General features: G+C 41.7%; 1 protein-coding gene across 9 annotated transcripts in view; it reads left to right on the top strand.

Annotated features, from left to right (window-relative positions):
* The window catches only part of RASSF8 (Ras association domain family member 8), a 130545-nt gene extending 109913 nt beyond the window's left edge, over positions 1-20632 (top strand). For 8 of the 9 annotated variants that reach the window (XM_075004499.1, XM_075004482.1, XM_075004492.1 and 5 more), the window contains 3 exons: positions 12968-13857; positions 18060-18204; positions 19327-20632. In XM_075004499.1, coding sequence (XP_074860600.1) covers positions 12968-13857; positions 18060-18204; positions 19327-19448 — 1157 coding nt within the window. In that variant the 3' untranslated portion in view covers positions 19449-20632. The remainder of the gene's footprint in view (positions 1-12967; positions 13858-18059; positions 18205-19326) is intronic. The other variant, XM_075004507.1, reaches the window with a different exon arrangement.
* Positions 20633-21404: the final 772 nt, after the last annotated feature.

The raw sequence follows: 21404 nt of genomic DNA, 5'->3' as shown, positions 1-21404 counted from the left end.
ACATCTTCCCAATTATGTCACACTGTCCAGGTTTCATCCATTACTAGCTGATTTGTTACAAGATGAAAACTTTACCATTCTGTTTTGAATCAGAGAAACCCAACTTCCATAAAAGGAAACTAATATTTCTTCTCCAAAAGGTAAAATTTAAAAACAAGCACCTTTGCAGCTTAAATGGAAAGGCAGGAAGTCTCCCTATGAAAAAGAACTTTTGCCAGGAGACACAAGCTGTTTTTGCCATTGTACGCATCATTGTCCATTTTAAAAACAAGTCCTCCTAGTTTTCTGCTTCTGTCAGCCTTAGTACTTCTGATGTTTTCTGCAAGGCATTTTATCAGCATTTCACCAGTGCAGCTTTTGGTAAAGAAAAATATTTTTTCTCTTACTTCCCCTCTTTTAGAATGTTGAAAACTAGAAACCTCTTAAGTTTCCATCTCCCCCCCACCCACCCGCAAAAAAGCTGGGTGATTTAACGCATCAGTAACATTTGTATTACAGCAGTACTTAGAATCCTCCAACAGATCAGGCCCCATTGCATAAGTACGTTTCAACTGAAGGCCCTAGTTCTTCATTGTGGTACCAGTGAACATTGACATTGCAAGTTTGTTGCTGTAGAATAAAGCTGATCCCTGTCTGGAAGAACATGGTGACATAGGCTAATGGCATATTGGGCTGCATTAGTAGGAGCATTGCCCGCAGAACGAGGGAAGCGACTGTTCTGTAGTATTCAGCACTAGTGAAGCCACATCTGGAGTACTGCATCCAGTTTGGGGCCCCCCACTACAAAAGGTTGTGGGCAAATTGGAAAAAGTCCAGTGGAAGGCAACAGAAATGATTGGAAGACTAGGGCACATGATTTATGAGAAGAGGCTGAGAGAACTGGGCTTATTTAGTCTGCAACAGAGAAAAGTGTGTGTGGGGTTTGGGGAGGATTTGATGATAGCCTTCGACTACTTGAACAGGGATTCTGAAAAGGACGGAGCTGGGCTGTTCTCAGTGGTGACAGATGACAGAACAAGGAGCAATGGTCTCAAGTTGCAGTGGGGGTGATCTAGGTTGGATATTAAGAAACTATTTCTCTAGGGCTACGTCTACATTTGCCCGCTTCTTTGAAGGGGGCAAGGTAATCAGGGTGATGGGAGATTACTAATGAAGTGCTGTGATGCATATGCAGCACTTCATTAGGCTGATTCTCCCCCATGGCAACTTTGAAGTGCTGGCTTGCATGTACCCACAGGAACTTGAAAGTAGCATTTACTCCCCCAAAATTTTGAGGAGTAAAGGCACTTTGAAGTAGTGCAGGCCCTTCAAAGTGCCCTCAGCTACATGCATGCCGGCACTTTGAAGTTTGACGCTTCGAAGTTACTGCAGGGGAGAATTTGCCTAATGAAATGCTGCATATTCATCGCAGCACTTCATTAGTAATCTCCCATCACCCTGATTGCAGGGCAAGTGTAGACATAGGCTAGGAGAGTGGTAAAGCTATGGAAAGGATTATCCATATAGGTAGAGATGGACCTGCTTTGAGCAGGAGTTTGGACTAGGTTATCTCCTGAGGTCTCTTGCAGCCCTAATTATCTATGATTCTGTTTTTCCATTCAAAACCTCTTTCCCTACTCTAAATATGACATCCGCCAGAAGAACGACAATGAATATTGCTGTCATCAGTATACTTGTCCCATTTTTCTGTAGAGATTTCCTTTGACTTCTGCCCTTTATAACCACCCATGGAATTTGCTATGATTTCCTTCCCCACCAGAGAATAAATGCGTCTTTAACAGTCAAAACGACAATGTATGTTTGTTTCATGGAAATGCAATATTTCAGTGTCCGGAAAGTTAAGTCTGAATTTGTAGCCAAAGCCCTTTCAGCCTGCTTTTTTCCTGTCCCAGCCACAGTTTCCTGTGGAAAATAATTAAAATGATAGCCTTGCTTTAAATAGGGATGTTTTTAGCTGTAGCAGTGTAACAGCAAAGCATGGGCCCATTGAACAAGAGCCACAGCTGTCTGCATTTTTGAAGAGTCCATCAAAGCAATTTTTATTGGTTTCCTGGAGTACTTGTTTCTTTGTGAAAGCCTAGATGGACTCATGAAAAAAGAGCAAAGATTTGCTCAAGTTGTTTCAAACATGCATTACCGTATTTTTATGGCTTACCTAGGATTAGATCTGGAAAATCACATAAAGGCTATCTTTTCTGGAAGTAATTGCTATTAAAGAAATCACCAAAATTGGCTGTAGAATACACTTGCTGTAAAAGCTCCAAGAGTAAATTGAGTTGCACCAAATATACAGTGGGTTTGGAAAAACAGAACATTATTGAGTTTGCACACAATAAATAGTGACCCTTAAAAAGAAGACAAAGTGCACTCTCAGGTTTGTTTTAATGCAGAAACAATAAAGTAATCATGATGTATAAAACAGTATAGTTTAAAACTTGTATATGTTACCTCAAGAGAGGTGAGGTAATATCTTTCATTAGAGTAACTTCTGTTTGTGAAAAATACAAGTGTCCAAGTTACATAAAGCTCTGGTCTGTGTGCCTCACAAGCTTGTCTCTTGCCCCAGTAGAAGTTGGTTCAGTAAAAGATAGCACTTCACCCATCTGGTTTCCAATATCCTGGAAGCAACATTGCTACAACACTGCAAATTACACAGGTAACTTACGATGATCATTGCTGTGTCCACAAACTGAGTCAACAATAGAACGTAAGAATAATACAGTAACTCCTAAACGTACACAAGGCTTGTGTTCCATGCAACGTAGATGTACCTTGAATTTCGCCTAAGTTGAGGAGAGCTTGGGGGATGGGATGGGGCCCTGGGAGCGGGGTAGGGGGCGCCCATGGCTGCCACTTCCCCAGGTCTCCAGGTGCCAGAGCGTGTGCACAGCTGCCACTTCTTGGGGCTCTGGGCAGGGGTTTTAGCCTGCCTGGCTGCCCTCAGGGGCAGTTAGCTAAGCGACCTAAAATCCTTCCCCCTACCTTCCCAGAGTGGTGCCTAGCACTGCTCTTGGCAGGCAGGGGGAAGGGGCTCTTAGCCTGCCTGTGTGCTTGCAGCTGTGTGAAGTTAGGCAGGCTGAGAGCCCAGCATCTTTGCATTGTGTGAAACTTGTGTTAATGCTAGTTTCACGCCACATAAAATGGGGTTTACTGTATGCTATTAAGATGAGCTAACTTAGGCTACGTCTACACGTGCCCCAAACTTCGAAATGGCCATGCAAATGGCCATTTCGAAGTTTACTAATGAAGCGCTGACATGCATATTCAGCGCTTCATTAGCATGCGGGCGGCAGCGGCGCTTCGAAATTGACGAGCCTTGCCGCCGCGCAGCGCGTCCAGACGGGGCTCCTTTTCGAAAGCACGCCACCTACTTCGAAGTCCCCTTATTCCCGTGAGCTCATGGGAATAAGGGGACTTCGAAGAAGGTGGGGTCCTTTCGAAAAGGAGCCCCGTCTGGCCGCGCCGCGCGGCTGCAAGGCTCGTCAATTTCGAAGCGCCGCTGCCGCCCGCATGCTAATGAAGCGCTGAATATGCATGTCAGCGCTTCATTAGTAAACTTCGAAATGGCCATTTGCATGGCCATTTCGAAGTTTGGGGCACGTGTAGACACAGATTAGTGTTGCAAATTTGAAATAATGCCTTGCTCAAATAATTTCTTTTTTTCCAATAATCTAATAACGCTATCATCACATAAAGTGTGCATTTGTGTTTTTTCTAGCTCTTGTTAATGAGATGGAATGTCTTGTGTAGTAGTAGAGGGGCAACTATGAGCCAAACCAGTTTTACTTTCAGATCTGCCATGACTTGCTCTCTGATTTTTGGGCAAGCTGCTTACTTGGACATCTCTTGCCTGACTTAACTCATCTGTAAAATGATTGTATCACATATAGGGCTGAATGTGTGTGCTCAGATAACAGCAATAGAGGAATGCAAAGTATTTTATCAGAAAAATAATAGCTTGCCAGAACATAGGGGTATTACTTTTGGGCTCATGCCTTTTTATGGAAGGACATAATAAGCTGAGAGCTTGGCAGTATGGCAGGTTACCATGTAACAAGGTGGGATGTGACTCTACAGTGCATCAGCCTGCTGTACAGTATCCTGTGTTCACACTGCTACAGTCCACTGAAAGCCTCAGAGGGCAACCTGGTGTACAATAGCATTTTTGGACTTTTTGCTGTGGTAGTGTCCACGTGGGATTTCACTGTGCTGCAGGCTCATACACTGTAAGCCCACACCTTGGTTTTCAAAGTGATAACTTGCCATTTAGACAAGCCCTAAAGCCCTAGTCACTTATGCCCATTAATAACTTTACACACATGTGCAGTACCAGTGAACATAATAGGACTATTTTCATCAGTATAGTTGTGTGCATGAATGTTTCTGTAAGACTAGGGTATAAATCTGATTTTCATTGTCTTCTCATGAATGGAGATCACAGAAGCACATAGTAATTCAAACTCTACTCTTTTTTAATTTTTGATTATTTTAATCATTCTTAGAATGTAAAGGAAATTGAGTTCTCAGGTAGCCAGAATAATGGCTTTAAATTGCGATGGATTTAAATAGCTCAAGTCTGTTTCGCTTAGGATATGTCTACGCTTGCCCCCAGCGTCGAAGGGGATGTGGTAATCAGGGTGATGGGTCATTACTAATGAAGCAAATTCTCCCCCATGGCAACTTTGAACTGTCAAACTTGGACGTGCCAGCATGCTGTGTAAACGTACGCACTTCAAAGTGCCTTTATTCCTCAGAGTTGCTGCGGGGGAAAATTTGCCTAATGAAGTGCTGCATATTCATCACACCACTTCATTAGTAATCTCCCATCACCCTGATTACCATGCCCCCTTCAAAGTTGGGGGCAAGTGTAGACATAGCCTTTGTGAATCAAATGTGAGCTTCGAAGGTCAAAATTGAGTTCAAACCTTCATCAATTTTAATGAAAACTACCAATTATTATTATCAGTTCCATTAGAGCTTTAGCATTGCTACTTTTGTTAGATCAAACAAAATCTGATCTAAAATGTTTCAAACATTAAAATAAAAAAGTTGATTGAAAGTACAGTTCAGCCATATGTAATCTAAAAGTAAGAATGTTACAAAACAGTGAGCCTTTTAAATTGTCATATTACATTTCTCTCTCTCTCTCCGATCACTTTCCTGGGATTAGGAACTCACACATGAGATCCAATTTGGTAGGAAAGGGGCTATATTAAATCTATTTGTTTCTTATGCTGGCTACATGCATGTTTCTTTTCCAGCTGTCTTCACAGCAGTCACATTGTGACTAGGAATTGCCAGATTGGCCCGAAATCCATCTAATCTGCTGTGCTCTCTGACTTTGGCCATACCACACATTAGAATAAAGTGGGAGAACTATGGCAAGAGAGTCCTACGGATATTGGGGAATACTTTCTCTAATCCCTCCCTTTAGAATTTGGTTTAAGCCCTGAAGCATAAGAGTTTATATTCCTTCCAAACTGTTGGTGGCTGTTAATTCAGGCTATTGGAACTATCCAGATTCTGTTGTTATCCAAACAAATGTCCAGTTCCCTTGTGTTCCTACGTGTTACCAGTAACAGTGAGTTCCAAACGCTGAATATACATCATGAGGAATAGGTACTGCTTTTGAGAGTTAAACATTTGCAGTCTTTTATTCCAGGGACCGTCTCCGTGTCCTTTGCAATATGAGAGTGGATAAATGGAAGAACCTGCTTTACCTTCTCTAGGCTATTTATCATTTTGAACCATACAAAATGAATCTGTTAATTTCTTACTGGCACACTAAGGCATTATTTGTTCATCGACCACATGTCCACAGGTCTCTTTGACAACACAGTGCTATATCATTCTTACCCTGGGTCCTTTAGGCCAGGGGAGGGCAATATGCAGCCCACAGGCCAGAGGCGGTTCATCAGAGTTAGGCCATAGTGGGCCACCAGCACTTTATTCATCTCCACGGCCGTGTCTACACTAGCCCCAAACTTCGAAATGGCCATGCAAATGGCCATTTCGAAGTTTACTAATGAAGTGCTGAAATATATATTCAGCGCCTCATTAGCATGCGGGCGGCCGCGGCACTTCGAAATTGACGTGGCTCGCCGCCGCGCGTCTCATCCCAATGGGGCTCCTTTTCGAAAAGACCCCACCTACTTCTAAGTCCCCTTATTCCCATCTGCTCACAGGAATAAGGGGACTTCGAAGTAGCCAGGGGCCTTTCGAAAAGGAGCCCCGTCGGGACAAGCCACGTCAATTTCTTAGTGCCGCGGCCGCCCGCATGCTAATGAGGCACTGAATATGTATTTACATGGCCATTTCGAAGTTTGGGGCTAGTGTTGACATAGCCCACATCAGCATGTGCGGCGGCTGGCAGCTCCCATTGGCCACAGATGAGACAAAAGCTGTCCTGTGAGATGAAAGCAAAACATGAGAAGTAATTCTTCCACTCTATTCTGAACTGATTACGCCTCAACTGGAGTACTGTGCCAGTTGAGGAAGGATACGGACAAATCGGAGAGGCTAGAGGGAAGACTACCAAAAATTTCTAAAAGTCTGGAAAAACATGACCTATTTTGGCAATACACTGAACTACCAAACAGTCCATGGAAGTAATTGTAGATTAAAACTGAAAAGCAAATGGTCCCTGTTAGACTGTGTATTTCTGGTGGAAGTATAACAAGATAGGGTACTGGTGGGAAAACTATTGGCATATATAGGGGACCTTCATTTTTCTCACTAGCTTCTTCAGCTCCTGCACACTGCTGTTTTACCAAGAGGAAATTGTACAATACAGGATTGCTGATTTCTTTTCTCTCAGTAATGAATTGACAATATAGTTTGTCCATTGATAGATCATTTTCATTGGCTCAATGACCCAGTAGGCAGATAGCTTAGATATTTTTTTAAAATGTCTCTGTTATACCTTAGCAAGTATAGACAAATATGTAATTGTGTTGTTTTGGGGTATATTAAGCATGCATCTTAAATAAACACAGCGTTGTAATATATACGCACAAGGGGTCAGAGTTAAAGCTGAACATGCAACCTTAGCTTTTGACATTTATGCCTTTTTGAATGCTTAACTGTACAACTTTAATTTTCTCTCAACCTCATTTTTTGTGGGCATTTGTGTGATTAAATATCTAAACTGCACAATTCAGAAATATACACTGCCATATTGAGTCATGAGTTGCTGGCATGGAACATATGCTGCAAGAAATAAAAAACAGTAAATTTTTCTTTGCTCTGAGATCCATTAGGAATCAGAACACTTGGTCTCCTTCTGCTACTGGTAGCAGATTACAGTAATTTAGCTTTCAAGGCTTCTGCCTCTGACATGTTCTAAGCTAAGGTTTGTTGTGATCGCACTTTTCCATTTTTCCTTGTGAATTACAATCACCATTATAACTAGAATCTGAACTTTGTTTAGAACAGAGAATTAATCTCGGCCATGAGTGGCCTGGAGAACAAACCAAATAATAATTAGCTTGGATAAAAGATTATTTTGTTTTAGGACAGCACTGGATTCAAAGCATTGTTGTTGTATTATATAAAATTACTAACTGGACTGTATTGCAGGGGAGGTTTTTTTTTCTTTTCGTGCGGTTAAACTTATTGTTTTTAGGGTTAATAGAGACCTTGAATCATAACCCAAGATATGAAAATTTACATCTTTGTCCAACACCTTAACAAATAATCCTTTATGCATTTTCTTCTGAGATTGCCATGTTTCTCTCTTTTTGTCCTTGTTCTGATTTTGCTTTACGGTAGTGCTTTCAGCAGCAAACTGAACAAAAATTGCACACTGAGCACTCACCTAGCGGGCAGTTGTTTAGGCTTACAAGGTTTCCTTGAACCTGGCCTTTTCTGACACCGAAAGAACATTAGTAGCATTGTGCCTGCATGATAAAAGTTATGAGCATTTAGGATTAACCAGTAAAGTGCAAAACTACAACCTTTTGTTCTGAGATTCTGGAACATGTTTTTCCTCTTAGATTTGTGGTGTTTAATTTGCCATGGAGAACTGCATTAGGCTTGATTTTCATCAATAGTAGTGTGGCGGCTTAGTACAAACTGGAAGATACTGCATGTTAGGTGTAGAATATTTTGTTCTGGCAAACTTTTACAACTGTGTCTCTTGGAACACTGGCTTTTTTTCCCCCCCCCCAACTATTTTTTGCCAATAAACATTAAAACTGATTCCATGAATTTCAGACAAGTAGATTGGCAAATTGATAGAATTTCCTCCAGTGCTTATCTTGAATCACTATAAACAGCTTTTTACTTTTTGCATTTAGACTGCTCATTCCATTTTTGCTTACCTCGTTTTGTCTCCCACTTTTTCATGGGGTGGAAACTAGGTGATGTGTAAGTACATAACCCTCCTTTACTGCAGGAATGTATTGAGCCCTGTTCTTCCCTCCCCTCTTATTAACTGCTCAGTATCATTAGCAGTACTGTTTTTTGTATTTGGCGGGGGTGGGAAAAAAGAGGTGCTGGTACTCAGACAGCTCCCTGCCCCCTCCCCATGGCCAATCCCATGGGTGAGGCTGCTGAGCTGTCAGTACTGACAAGTACTGGCACAAAAAAAACCACTCCTCCTTAGTATGACTCTGTGCAATGTTGCTGTATTCATGTCAGTCTCAGGATGTTGGTGAGACAAAGAATGAGGTAATATGTTTTATTCGACCAACTTCTGTTGATGAGAGAGATCAGCTTCTGAGTACACAGAGCTCATCCTCCAGTCTTGGCTAATAACTGACCTTACATCCACTTTGTCTTGTCAATATGACTAGTCAGCTCCAGTTTTCTTTCTTTTAGTCAGTCTCTCTCAATGGCATTTTTAGTGCTTTGGCACAGTGAAGCAGGTGCTCCCAAAGTGAGACAGAAGTCGTAATTCTGGATGCATTAGCAATGTACTGTAAAGCGTGATTTCAAAGGATGGTCTGAATATATAATGGTATCAACTAGTTAGCTTACAACAACCCCATGTGTGTGTCTTAAAAAAAACTGCTGTATTTGTGTGAATGTAATTCCAACCAGATGTGACTGTCCTCCACAACACTACAATAACTTTGATGTTTTGGAAAGGAATTGTGGTTTGGGGGATGGTTATCTTCTCTTTGAATCTTTCCAGATGACTCTCTCGTGAGCTTACAATACAACCTCAACTCCCCATCAGCCTCTTAAGTAAGGGTATGTCTATACAGCCCCATGGCAGCAAGCCAGTGAATTAAGGTAGACAGACTTGGGCTAGCACTCGAAAAATGTTAGTGTGGACAATGCTTTGAAGTTGCATCTTGGGATGGAACTCAGGTTCTAAAGCCTCCTGAGCTGGGTGGCGTGCCCCCATGTGTAGACGTAACTTGAGTGTTCAGAGCTGGAAAAGGGAAGAAATTCTGTCCTGTAGATATCCATCTTTCACCTTTTATCTGGGATAAGATATACAATTACACTTAATTTGGAAAAGGAGAATGTTTGTTTAAAAAGACTTGCACTTCAGGCACTTATTTAAGTGATGAAATAAACCCAGAAGTCTGGGGTTTGTTCTCTGATCTTCCCCTGAAGAATGTGTGAGCTTGTATTAAGAGAGCACATGATTACATTATTCTAATAACTAACTCTGGTTACCAACTATTGCATTGCATGTTTTGAAAGCAGGTAGACTCACTCCCAGTTCATTTTCCTGTTTATAATGATACTGGGTTTTTTTTTTTCTCCTCACTAAATCTTCACAAGTTAGGAAGAGTTCAGTTTTATTTTTTTCCCTACTTGCAAAGATTTTATTTTAAATTAACAATAGTATTAAAAAGGTAATGGGGTGGATGGGGAAGAAGACTTAACAGGTTGACTCCATACTTAGTATTATAGACCGGCTTGGAAGGATTAATTTTTTATTAGTAAATGTCAGTGAATGTCTGTTTCATCATGCTCACCCCCAACAGACTGGAAAAAAATACTGCTGTAGAGCTAATTGAAATGTAAGCTTAAGCAATATATTTCTTACTTTGCCAGAGAAAATACTTGAGTGTGATTTAAGGATAATTATACATTTTGACATATAGGCCATGTCTACACTAGCCAAAAACTTCGAAATGGCCATGCAAATGGGCCATTTCAAAGTTTACTCATGAAGTGGTGAAATACATATTCAGCGCCTCATTTGCATGCAGGCGGCCGCGGCACTTCGAAATTCACGCGGCTCACCACCGCGCAGCTCGTCCACATGGGGCTCCTTCTCAAAAGGACCCCACCTACTTCGAAGTCCCCTTATTCCCATCTGATCACAGGAATAAGGGGACTTCAAAGTAGCTAGGGTCCTTTCGAAAAGGAGCCCCGTCTGGACGAGCTGCGTCAATTTCGAAGCGCCACGGCCGCCCACATGCTAATGAAGCGCTAAAATATGTATTTCAGCACTTCATTAGTAAACTTTGAAATGGCCATTTGCATGGCCATTTTGAAGTTTTTGGCTAGTGTAGACGTAGCTATAAAGTTGACAATTTGTGTTTTGGACAGTTATAAATTTTTAGCTTCTTGAATCTCCATAGCTAATGTCATTAAATAATTGTTTGATCTCTTACCTGTTTTCAAGCTGCTTCCTATAACTTCATGCAACTGTGAATGTTTAAATAAAAAAGGGGAAATAATTAAAAGTAAAGATGACTATCCATTGAATTTTTTTTAAAATATATCTAATTCTGTTGAGTCTAATTGTAGAGGAAAGCAAGGAAGCAATGACCCTTGGACCTGAATAAATGTATAAAGTATAATTTGGTGGCAGCAAACCCATCATTTATTTTTTTCCTCTATGGAAAATTATAAACCATATTGCATTCTGAAGCCAGTTGCTTGGATAGAGGTCAGAAATCATCACATAATCATAAAAGGATTCAATATATCAAAGCATCTTTCTGAATCCTCAGAAGCTCCAAAAAAAATTGAGAGATTGCTGCTATGCAAATTCTCCTGAGACCAGTAGCAGCAGTCCCCCACTTGGCGTCCTCAAGTGGTATCTCTTGAGCCTCATTTACTGTCTGAAATCCTGACACGGTTGTCAGCAATCATGTTTGTTCACATGATGCTGATCATGACGCAAACGTTCTCCTAGATTAGAATAACGCTGTGTCAGCATCATCCTGGTGAACTGGGGATTTAACTGTGGATAGGGTTTCCAACTATCTAATCACACAAACCCAAACACCCTTGTCCTGTCCCCTGTGCTGCCTCTTCCCTGATGCCAGTACCCTGCCCCTTCCTGCTGGCATTTGCTCTTCCCCAAAGACACTCACTTTCCCTGGGCTGGGGCAGAGAGTTGGGGTGTGTGCCCTCAGCTGGGCGGAGGGGTCTGGAGCATGGAAGTGGGTCTGGGCTGAGCCTAGGGCAGGGGGTTGGGGCACAGGAGGGGAAGTGGGATGCAGGCTATGGGAGGACATTTGGGTGTAGGAAAAGAGGACTCAGGGCAAGGGTGGGGGTTTCAAGCTGCAGACTCTGGCTTGGGTTTATGAGGTACAGGAAGGGTTACAGGGTGCAAGCTCTGGTTTTGCCCTGGGGCAAAGGCAGGCTCCCTGCCTGCTAGCACTCCACATAGCTGTGCTTTGTTGTAGGTGCAGCATCTCCTCTTGCTGGGAGGTGCACAACTTTGCCCCCACTCTACCTCTGTCTCACCTCCTCCCCCTACCATGCCCCATCCCTGCTCCTCTCCCTCCCTCCCTCACAGAGTTTGCCACAAATCAGCTATTTGCAGCACTGCAGAAGCACTGGGAAGGAAGGGAGGAGTTGGTAAGTACAGGCCACCAGTATGAGAGAGGCATGGGGCAGAGGAGTTGGGGGAAGTTTGCCACTAGTGGGTGATTTTCCTCCCTCCACTCCCCCCGGGGTGCTGCAGCCCCAGAGCACCCATGGAGTTGGTATTGCACCCTGTCTGGAAGCCAGAGGACTTGCTACCTCTATCTGCAGGCACAGCTCCCAAACTCCTATTGATCACAGTTCCTGGCCTATGTGAGCTGAAGTGTTGGCACTCAGGGCAGAGGCAGTGGGCAAAGAACCTCTGCTCCCCCACTTGACACCACAGGGATGTGCCTGCTGTTTCTGGGAGCAGGACAGGCAGGGAGCCTGCACTAGCTCCCTTGAACCACCGGGCATTTAGCAGCCTAAAATCTCCTGGTTTGGCTACCGTAACCTCTGGGGACAGAGCCCAATTTTGGAAGAGTGGTGAAACTGGGCAGGTTGGCAACCCTAATTATGGGTTACAGTCTTCACATTACTGGTCATTAATTGGCTTCTTGTCCTACAGTTTCCAGGAGGTATTATGCTTCAAGTCACAAATTCAAAGGAAACCCAATACTAATTTTGTTTTCATTTTCTCTTGTATGCTAAGAGAACTTGTCTTAGTGCAATTCATGACTAAAAAAGAAATTACATCATTAATGCACCAACCCTGTTACTTTGTGCAAAATTATGCAAAACAGATGTTGTTGCCTTCATTTAAATGTATTTTAGCATAGTAGATGGCTTTGTATTCATATGTATTGGAAAGTACTTGGCCCTTTATGGGTGCAGCTGCAATGCAATTAACACTGTGTAGACTAACAGTTTTCAAAACGCTGTGCGGAAGGTGCATTCAAAAAAATTATGCCAATCCTACGGAGTACTAGAGTTGTACATCTGCCTCCTATATACCACTGTTTAAATGTGTTCTAAGGTCAGTGAGAGATTAGTGCTCAGATATTGGACTTGGGATATTGAGTTTGATCCAGGAACTACTGTATCAGATTTTAACATGTGTGGTGTTATTCAGGAGATCAGACTAGATTATTATAATGGTCCCTCCTGGCCTTAAAATGTATGACAGAATTATTTAGATTATGCAGCACTCTTGAAATATCATTATCCAATAGTTCCCTCTCTTGGCTGTTTTAGTTATTACACAGGCAGTTTTCACCTTTCTCATTCTCATTTTCTTCCATAGGTCGTACTGGGAGATACACATTGATAGAAAAATGGAGAGATACAGAGAGGCATTTGGCACCTCATGAAAACCCTATAATTTCATTGAACAAATGGGGACAGTATGCAAGTGATGTGCAGTTAATATTACGCCGCACAGGGCCATCTCTCAGCGAGAGACCGACTTCTGACAGTGTTGCTCGAATACCTGAAAGAACTTTGTACCGACAAAGCTTACCTCCACTAGCCAAGCTAAGGCCTCAGAATGATAAATTAATAAAAAGGAGAGAGCCAAAAAGGAAATCTTTGACCTTCACTGGGGGTGCAAAAGGCTTAATGGACATTTTTGGGAAAGGTAAAGAATCTGAGTTCAAGCAAAAGGTGCTCAACTGTAAAACTTCAGCTGAAGAGTTGAAAAAACTGATCCACTTCCAGACTGAGAAGCTTCAATCCATTGAGAAGCAGCTGGACTCTAATGAGGCTGAAATCCACTACTGGGAACAGAAGTACAGCAGCTCCAGCTTGGAAGAGGAAATTATCAAACTAGAACAGAAGATCAAAAGAAATGAAGTAGAGATTGAAGAGGAAGAGTTCTGGGAAAATGAACTGCAGATTGAGCAAGAAAATGAGAAGCAGCTGAAGGAACAACTTGTGGAGATCAGGCAAAGGATCCTGGAGTGCGAGAGCAAGTTAAAAGACTATCTGGCTCAGATCCACAGTATGGAGAGCGGCCTTGAAGCAGAGAAGTTGCACCGGGAAGTTCAGGAATCACAGGTGAATGAAGAAGAGGTCAAAGAGAAGATTGAGAAGGTGAAAGGGGAAATTGATATTCAGGGCCAACAAAGTCTGAGGCTGGAAAATGGCATTAAAGCTGTAGAAAGATCATTGGGCCAAGCCACCAAAAGATTACAAGTAAGAACACCTTTTCTGCCTGGGAAAAGAGAGTAGGTTTAAGTTTTAATTAGTCAAAGACCTGAAGACACTGAACAGCCAACTCTCATGCCTTTTTCTTTTTTAACCTCCCCCCTAGTCTCTCAAGGGCTACGTCTACACGTGCACCCAACTTCGAAATAGCTTATTTCGATGTTGCGACATCGAAATAGGCTATTTCGATGAATAACGTCTACACGTCCTCCAGGGCTGGCAACGTCGATGTTCAACTTCGACGTTGCTCAGCCCAACATCGAAATAGGCACAACGAGGGAACGTCTACACGGCAAAGTAGCACACATCGAAATAAGGGAGCCAGGCACAGCTGCAGACAGGGTCACGGGGCGGACTCAACAGCAAGCCGCTCCCTTAAAGGGCCCCTCCCAGACACACTTTCATTAAACAGTGCAAGATACACAGAGCCAACAACTAGTTGCAGACCCTGTATATGCAGCACGGACCCCCAGCTGCAGCAGCAGCAGCCAGAAGCCCTGGGCTAAGGGCTGCTGCCCACGGTGACCACAGAGCCCCGCAAGGGCTGGAGAGAGAGTATCTCTCAACCCCCCAGCTGATGGCCGCCATGGAGGACCCCGCTATTTCGATGTTGCGGGACACGGATCGTCTACACGTCCCTACTTCGATGTTGAACGTCGAAGTAGGGCGCTATTCCCATCCGCTCATGGGGATAGCGACTTCGACGTCTCGCCGCCTAACGTCGATTTCAACTTCGAAATAGCGCCCAACACGTGTAGACGTGACGGGCGCTATTTCGAAGTTACTGCCGCTACTTCGAAGTAGCGTGCACGTGTAGACGCAGCCAAGGTATGTAATAAAGATTTTTGGGTATGTGCCCTTTAAAGAGAATTTAGTTGCAACACAGATGATTTCACCTCTAGTTGCAGATTCAGTGCCAGGGCTGATTGGTGGTGACCCAAACCCATTGCCAACTGTTGGCTGTTCAGTGACTTGTGTGAAACCACTGAGTGGTCTGAGTGGCTAGTGGAGGGGTGTCCACGTCTGACGTAGAGGCTTTTACACCATATTTGGTTTTCAGTTTGGCAGAGACCATGACCACCCTCTTAACTGAAAAATAATCCCTTTTTAAAGTCAGAGTTTTGCGTTTCATTGGGATAATGAAGACTGAAGTTTGTGCTACTTCTGTTCTTTGCATTTTGGGGGCTGAACTTCTCCCTCTCTAGTGCTGCTCTCCAGAATCTTCCCTGAGCATAATATTTAAAAGATATAGATCCAAAAGTGGTATCGGAATGGGTTAGTTAAAGTAACAGGTTATAAAACAATTGGTTGGAGAACAGTTCTTCCTTTTCCCCACCTGACCTGCTAAAGTTCAAGATCCTGTTTTCTGTCTGCTTCAGGCAATTACAGAGCCTGTATCACCAGAGAATCAAGTCACTGCTTTTTTTTATTCCCTGCAAAAGTTGATGTCACTTGCACCTAAGTAGAGCATGAAATAATGAATATAAATGGAAATCCATTGAGTGGTGAATAGCAACAATGGGGGATAAAATGACACTGGGAAGCCAATGTCCCCATTCTTAGCACATCTAATGTCCCAGGTAACCTAGAATTAAGGCACTCCCATTTCAGTTGGTTATAGCACTCATATTTATTTAAATATCCTGTACTTAAATCGCTGCTGCATTCCACAGTGGCTGAGTTGTGTGAAGTGATCATGTTATCAGTGTGTGAAGGACTTTGGGATCCTTCGAACCAAAGGTTCCAATAAACCAAATCAATTTAAGCTTTTTGCTAAATAAAAATAAGGTTAATCTGGGCATCTGAAACAAAACACACGGATGCTCTAAGTGTATGTGTCTAGCCATCCACCCCTGAATCCCAGTCACATTACAAATTATCCCTTTAATTAGTGTGATACTAGGAAAACCCTCTGTTCATTTATTGTATTTAAATAACGGTAATAACCTCCACTGAGACTAAGTTCAGACTCCCACTCTCACTGTTTTTCACATGCTGTGACTATCCCAGGCAAATTCCTATTAGACCAATTTTCAGTGCTTTGTTCTCAACCTAAAGATGACTTTTTTTCCACAACAACGAGCAAAATCCGTTCAGTTGTGTTTGAACTCTGGAAGGGGAAGAAGGACACATTTCACCTTAATGTCAGACTGAGAGTTATTCTTGCATAACTAACTAATTTGACATTAAAAGTTATAAATGTGGCTTGTTATCTTTGCAGAGTAAGGAAGGGAGAAAAACTGGTTCAGTTGTTCTGCGGATATGAACATGTAAAGTCAGCATTTTTCTGAAAATTTCCTAATCCCTTTTCTCCCTCTCTCTTTTAAGAACACCTTCAGTCAAGCATGTGCTGATTTAGTAATTTCTATTTTTTTCCTTTCCTTTTGATTAGTATTTTTGGAAAAAAAGATTTTTAAATACAAAAAAGAAATGATTATACATGCAACATTAGATGTGAACCGGGGGGTGGCCGTCAAAGCCCTTAAGTGGTTTAGGAGCTTAATTCAATGAGACATAGATACTTCTGAAAATGTCATAATCCACTACTCAGAAGTCAAAGGCTGAGGGTATTCACAATATGCTTTTGTTGTTGTTTTTGGCCACTTCCATGATTTTAGTGTGCTCTGATCCTCTTTCTTGTGTTAAATGTATGCCTCAGTGAAGTACTGTTTTGTGTATTTTATAGGATAGACTTGGAATAAACAAGTTCAGAGTCAACACTTGTGCAATTTCCTGATTTTTGACTACTTGATTTCTGAATATAATATAGTAATGCAAGCTGAGACAAAATAAAGTCTGAAGAATTTTGGCACAAGCTGTGAGGATTTAGTTTCTTAAAACCAGTGCAATTTCTAAAATGTACTTGCAAAATAAATGTTAGGCACTATGCACAGTATGGCAAGGAGGAGTCCCTGCCCAGACATGCTTACAGTTGAAATAAACAAGACAAAGGGGATAAAAAAGGAAGCATCCTTCCCAGTTTTGATGGGGAAAAAGAGGCATAGAGGAATAAGTGACTTTCCAAAATTACACAAGAAGTCAGTGGCAGAGCCACAAATTGGAGCCAGATATTCAGAATCCTGGCCAGTGGACAAAAGGTCGGCCTCAGTTGCACTCCAAATATACATTATCAGGACCTCTCACTTCTACTGTGCTAAAATTCTGTTCGGGTGAGCTAAATGGCACGTGAGAGAGGACAAGGAAACAAATATAAAGATCTAATAACTCCTGACAAGTATGTAAGTCCACATGATGCAGAATCAATTAATTAATGGGCACAAAACAGACATAAAAACGCTCTTGATCCACAAACCTGTTAGCCGGCATTTTAATGGAGTGGGCCATTCTGTTAATGACTTAAGAGTTTGCATGTTACTGAAGAGGAATTTTCCCAACACTCTTGAAAGAGAGGCTGCTGAACTATCTTCTATATTCAAATTTGACACATTAACACGTGGTTTGAACTGGGATGGGAATTTTCTGGGACACTATATAGAGGCTCGTTTGCATACTTGGCGTAATCTAATTCTTGACTCTTCCTCCCCCTCTGCCTTCCTTCTGCCCCTCTACTCTGATTTGTTCACCTTGATGATTTTTTTTTCTGATTTCTGTTTTTGGTTCTCTGTGCCTTAAATATTGAGTCTGTTCTGGTCTGGCTATGCTCTGAAGAAGTGGGTCTGTCCCACAAAAGCTCACCTAATAAATTTCGTTAGTCTTTAAAGTGCTACTTGACTGCTTTTTTTGTTATGATGCAGTATTGTTTTACTTTGGCTGTGTCTACACTAGCCTAAAACTTCGAAATGGCCATGCAAATGGCCATTTCGAAGTTTACTAATGAAGCGCTGAAATACATATTCAGCGCCTCATTAGCATGCCAGCAGCCGTGGCACTTTGAAATTGACGCAGCTCGCAGCTGCACAGCTTGCCCAGACAGGGCTCCTTTCGAAAGGACCCCGGCAACTTTGAAATCCCCTTATTCCTATCCCCGATAAGGGAATCTGGAATAGTGTAGACACAGCCTTTATGTAGTAAACAAAAATTATTTTATCAATAAAACATCTTAAAAACTACCAATGTTCTATTTACAACCAAAAGCCATTACTTGTCCCAAGAACAAATGGATGGATAGAATTTTTGGCTGTTTCAGACATACACACCTCTAAACAGTCATTTTCCCCCTTTCTGTTTAGGACCGAGAACAAGAACTGGAGCAGCTAACAAAAGAGCTAAGACAAGTAAATCTCCAACAATTTATCCAGCAGACAGGAACAAAGGTCACAGTGCTACCAGCAGACCCTGCTGAAGTGGAGGCTTCACACACACAGATCGAAAGAGGTACAAATTAGGAAGTTTTGTAAGAAAAAATGTAATTCTCTCATCTGTTAACGCTAATCTATGAAACATCAGGGCTACATCTACACTACAGCAATCTTTCAAAAAAAGCCTTTCTGGAAGATCTCTTCTGAAAGAACTTCTTTCAAAAGAGTGCATCCACGCAAAAAAGCAGATAGAAAGAGCGCATCCATACAGCCCCCTGCTTTTTCGAAAGAATGAGCAAGGGATCAAAGTATCAGGTACCATGAGGACTGTTCCTTCAAAAAAAAAAAAAAAAAAAAAAATAGGGTGAGCTATGGAGCATCTACACAGGTTTTCTTTTGAAAGAAACTTTCAGAAGGGAGTGCTCTTCCTGAAACAGGAAAGGAAGAGCAATTTCTAAAGGAACACCACATTCTTTCAATTTACTTTCGAAAGAACACTGTGCATGTAGAGCCACCTTCTTTCAAAAAGTCTTTGGAAAGATCTTGCTAGTTTAGATGCAGCCCAGATGAACTCTTGATACTGAGGGATTAGCTGATTAACAATAACTATGTAGCAAGAGTATGTTATGTAAGTTCTTTTGCATACACTAAAAAAAAATCTGACACACACATCTTATTTACTATGTAATATCATTATGAGTATATTCACACAAATTGTGGCTGTGGCCATGGTGGAGTCACTGTCGTACCTGGCAGGTAACTTAGCTTCTGCTGTGACAGCCCCTGCAGGAAGCAGCTCTCCCCCTGGACCTTCATCTCACCCTATCCCTCTCACTTTTCAGAAATTCTTCTGTGTAAGCACTTCTTTTCCAAGGCCTTCATTGGCAGTCCCTGCATAAAGCCAGTCTGTTAATGGTGGCTTTAGGAGGGCAGGGAGTGTGATCTTTTGGGTACATAGCTACATGGGTCCTCCTGTATATGCGCAGTGTGTGTATGCATTTTCAGAGCCCACTAACAACTCACATTAAAATGACTTAAGCTGCATGTCAATCACTGCAGAGGCAGGGGTATGCATGTTATGTGTTTTGCTGTACCCAAGCATGCCAGTATTCCAGGAAATAAGTGTGTTCTTTAAATGTTGCAAAATAACATTTAGTAATTATTTAAGTAAATCATAGTAATTATCTTTCTTGTGCAGAGACACCATTTCAGTCTGGGTCCCTGAAACGCCCAGGTTCATCAAGGCAGCTTCCCAGCAATCTTCGAATTCTGCAGAATCCACTATCATCTGGTTTTAACCCTGAGGGCATTTATGTATAATATGTACTACTTCTGGAGAGGACCTATGAAGGTACCATGGACAGTTAAAAGTTCCTTCCTTTTTGACTCTACCAATGATGAATGAAAGAAGCTTTTCCTCTTTAAGCCTCCACATGTTGCAGTTCATTTTACACAGATGCGAAAGAACAAAGGAACTGTGTAGCAACACAGCTGGCAATGTTGAAGTTGCTGTCCAATTACTATTAGCCTTCATTTTCATTATCACTTCAGAAGCATTTACAAAAGTGTTATTCCATGTATAGGCATAAATAAATCACTGACTGGGCAGAGAGAAGGAACCTGTTTCACAACTGGTTTGAGGCTGAAATTATTCCGTGAAATCAATGGAGGTCTGAATGTTGATCATTATGGTTTTTGTTTTATTATTTTAAAATAGTGATTAATGATATAGTACCTTATTTCTCAGTCTGACAAGATGACATTTTTGTGTGTATAAATGTCCAGTGTTTCATCACATTAACAATTCACAACCACAGGAACGTTGTGGGAGTGCTGTATCTTTTAAAATAGTCTGTCACCACTGACTTTTGTTTGTTTATATTGTGGATTACGATGTGTCATATCACGTCCATTGTTACCTTTTTAAGGCTTGAAAGGTGAGTTTGTGGGATTAGCTTCCTGTTGATTCCGCCTTGAATTAAATATTAAAAGCGGATGGAATGTAAAGCTGGCTTGTAAAGGATGTTTCCAACATATAACTAAGGATCCACTAGTTAGACAGTATTTTATTATATAGAATGTATATTTGAGATATTGTGCCACATTGCATATGCCTTTTGAGAAACAAACAATATAGTGGATTTTCATCCTATGTCTTACAAAAGAGGATGTGAGGCTTTTCACTGTGTGGTTTTTACTTTTTTTCCTCACCAGCTATGACAGTGTTCTTATTTTTCTGTAAATGTTGCTATTGCTTTAAAAATAAAATTATTTAGAAAAATGATATCTCAAGGAACTGGGGTGACATCCTGGTCCCATTGGTATCAACAGAAAAAAGTCAATGGACTTTGCTGGAGCCAGAGTTTCATTCCTGGTCCCCAGAATTTTATGGAACAATGTTTTTCCTTGGGTAATTTAAAGATATGCAAGATTATTTCTGTTCAGGGTTTTTAGAGCATGTATTTTGCAAGTGAGAATAAAAGACAGGAGTTCAGATTCACAAACAGACTAACTCGTTTTTACAGTGCTTTGAGGTCATCTAGCACCACCAAAAGCATATCGACGTTTAGACCAAGTGTCTCCTCATCAGAACTTGAACATGTACAGATATATCACTTCCAAATAAAGCACAGTTATGATGCTGCCCTGGTCCTGCACTCAGATCACTGCAGTGGACTCCATGTCTGTGCAGCACACTACTGGCATCAGTGGGACACTTTCATGCAAACCTGCATGTCCAACTGCATGGATCTCATTACTCAATTTGGACCTTACCTATTGCTTTCAGACTGCCTCTTATGACAGCACCAGTATCGCCATCCCACCCCTGCAGACCCCTTTGACTTCAGTGGGAGCCATGCCTGTGCATCCGGATTAGAATTTAGACCCCAGGTCCCAAGAAATCAAAATACAGAGGGACAATCCTGATTCCTCTGAAGTCAAAGGCAAAACTTCTTTTGACTTTAGTAAGATCAGGATTTCATCCATGGTGAGTAAAAAATCTATGCTTTAATTACTAAAGAGGAATACATTTTATTTTTAAAATGGAAATACTCTTGTTTGAATTTACTTATGCCCAGATAAATACCAACATCTTTTCCTTCGTTAAAAAAAGTAGACAATTTCCACATCAGAACAGTAAATCAAAATTCGAAGGATACAGCATGAGATGAATGAGTCAATGGATTTATTTTCATTTTTCTTTTTTGTTAACAGCACCATAAATACTAAAAATGCTGATGTATGCAGACTAGCAGTAACTTCAGATGAGGCTGT

The sequence above is a fragment of the Carettochelys insculpta genome, chromosome 1 (genome assembly GCF_033958435.1).
Source record: "Carettochelys insculpta isolate YL-2023 chromosome 1, ASM3395843v1, whole genome shotgun sequence".
Lineage (NCBI taxonomy): Eukaryota > Metazoa > Chordata > Testudines > Carettochelyidae > Carettochelys > Carettochelys insculpta.
Note: the sequence above shows the minus strand (reverse complement) of the source record. Positions and strands in the feature narration are given on the sequence as shown.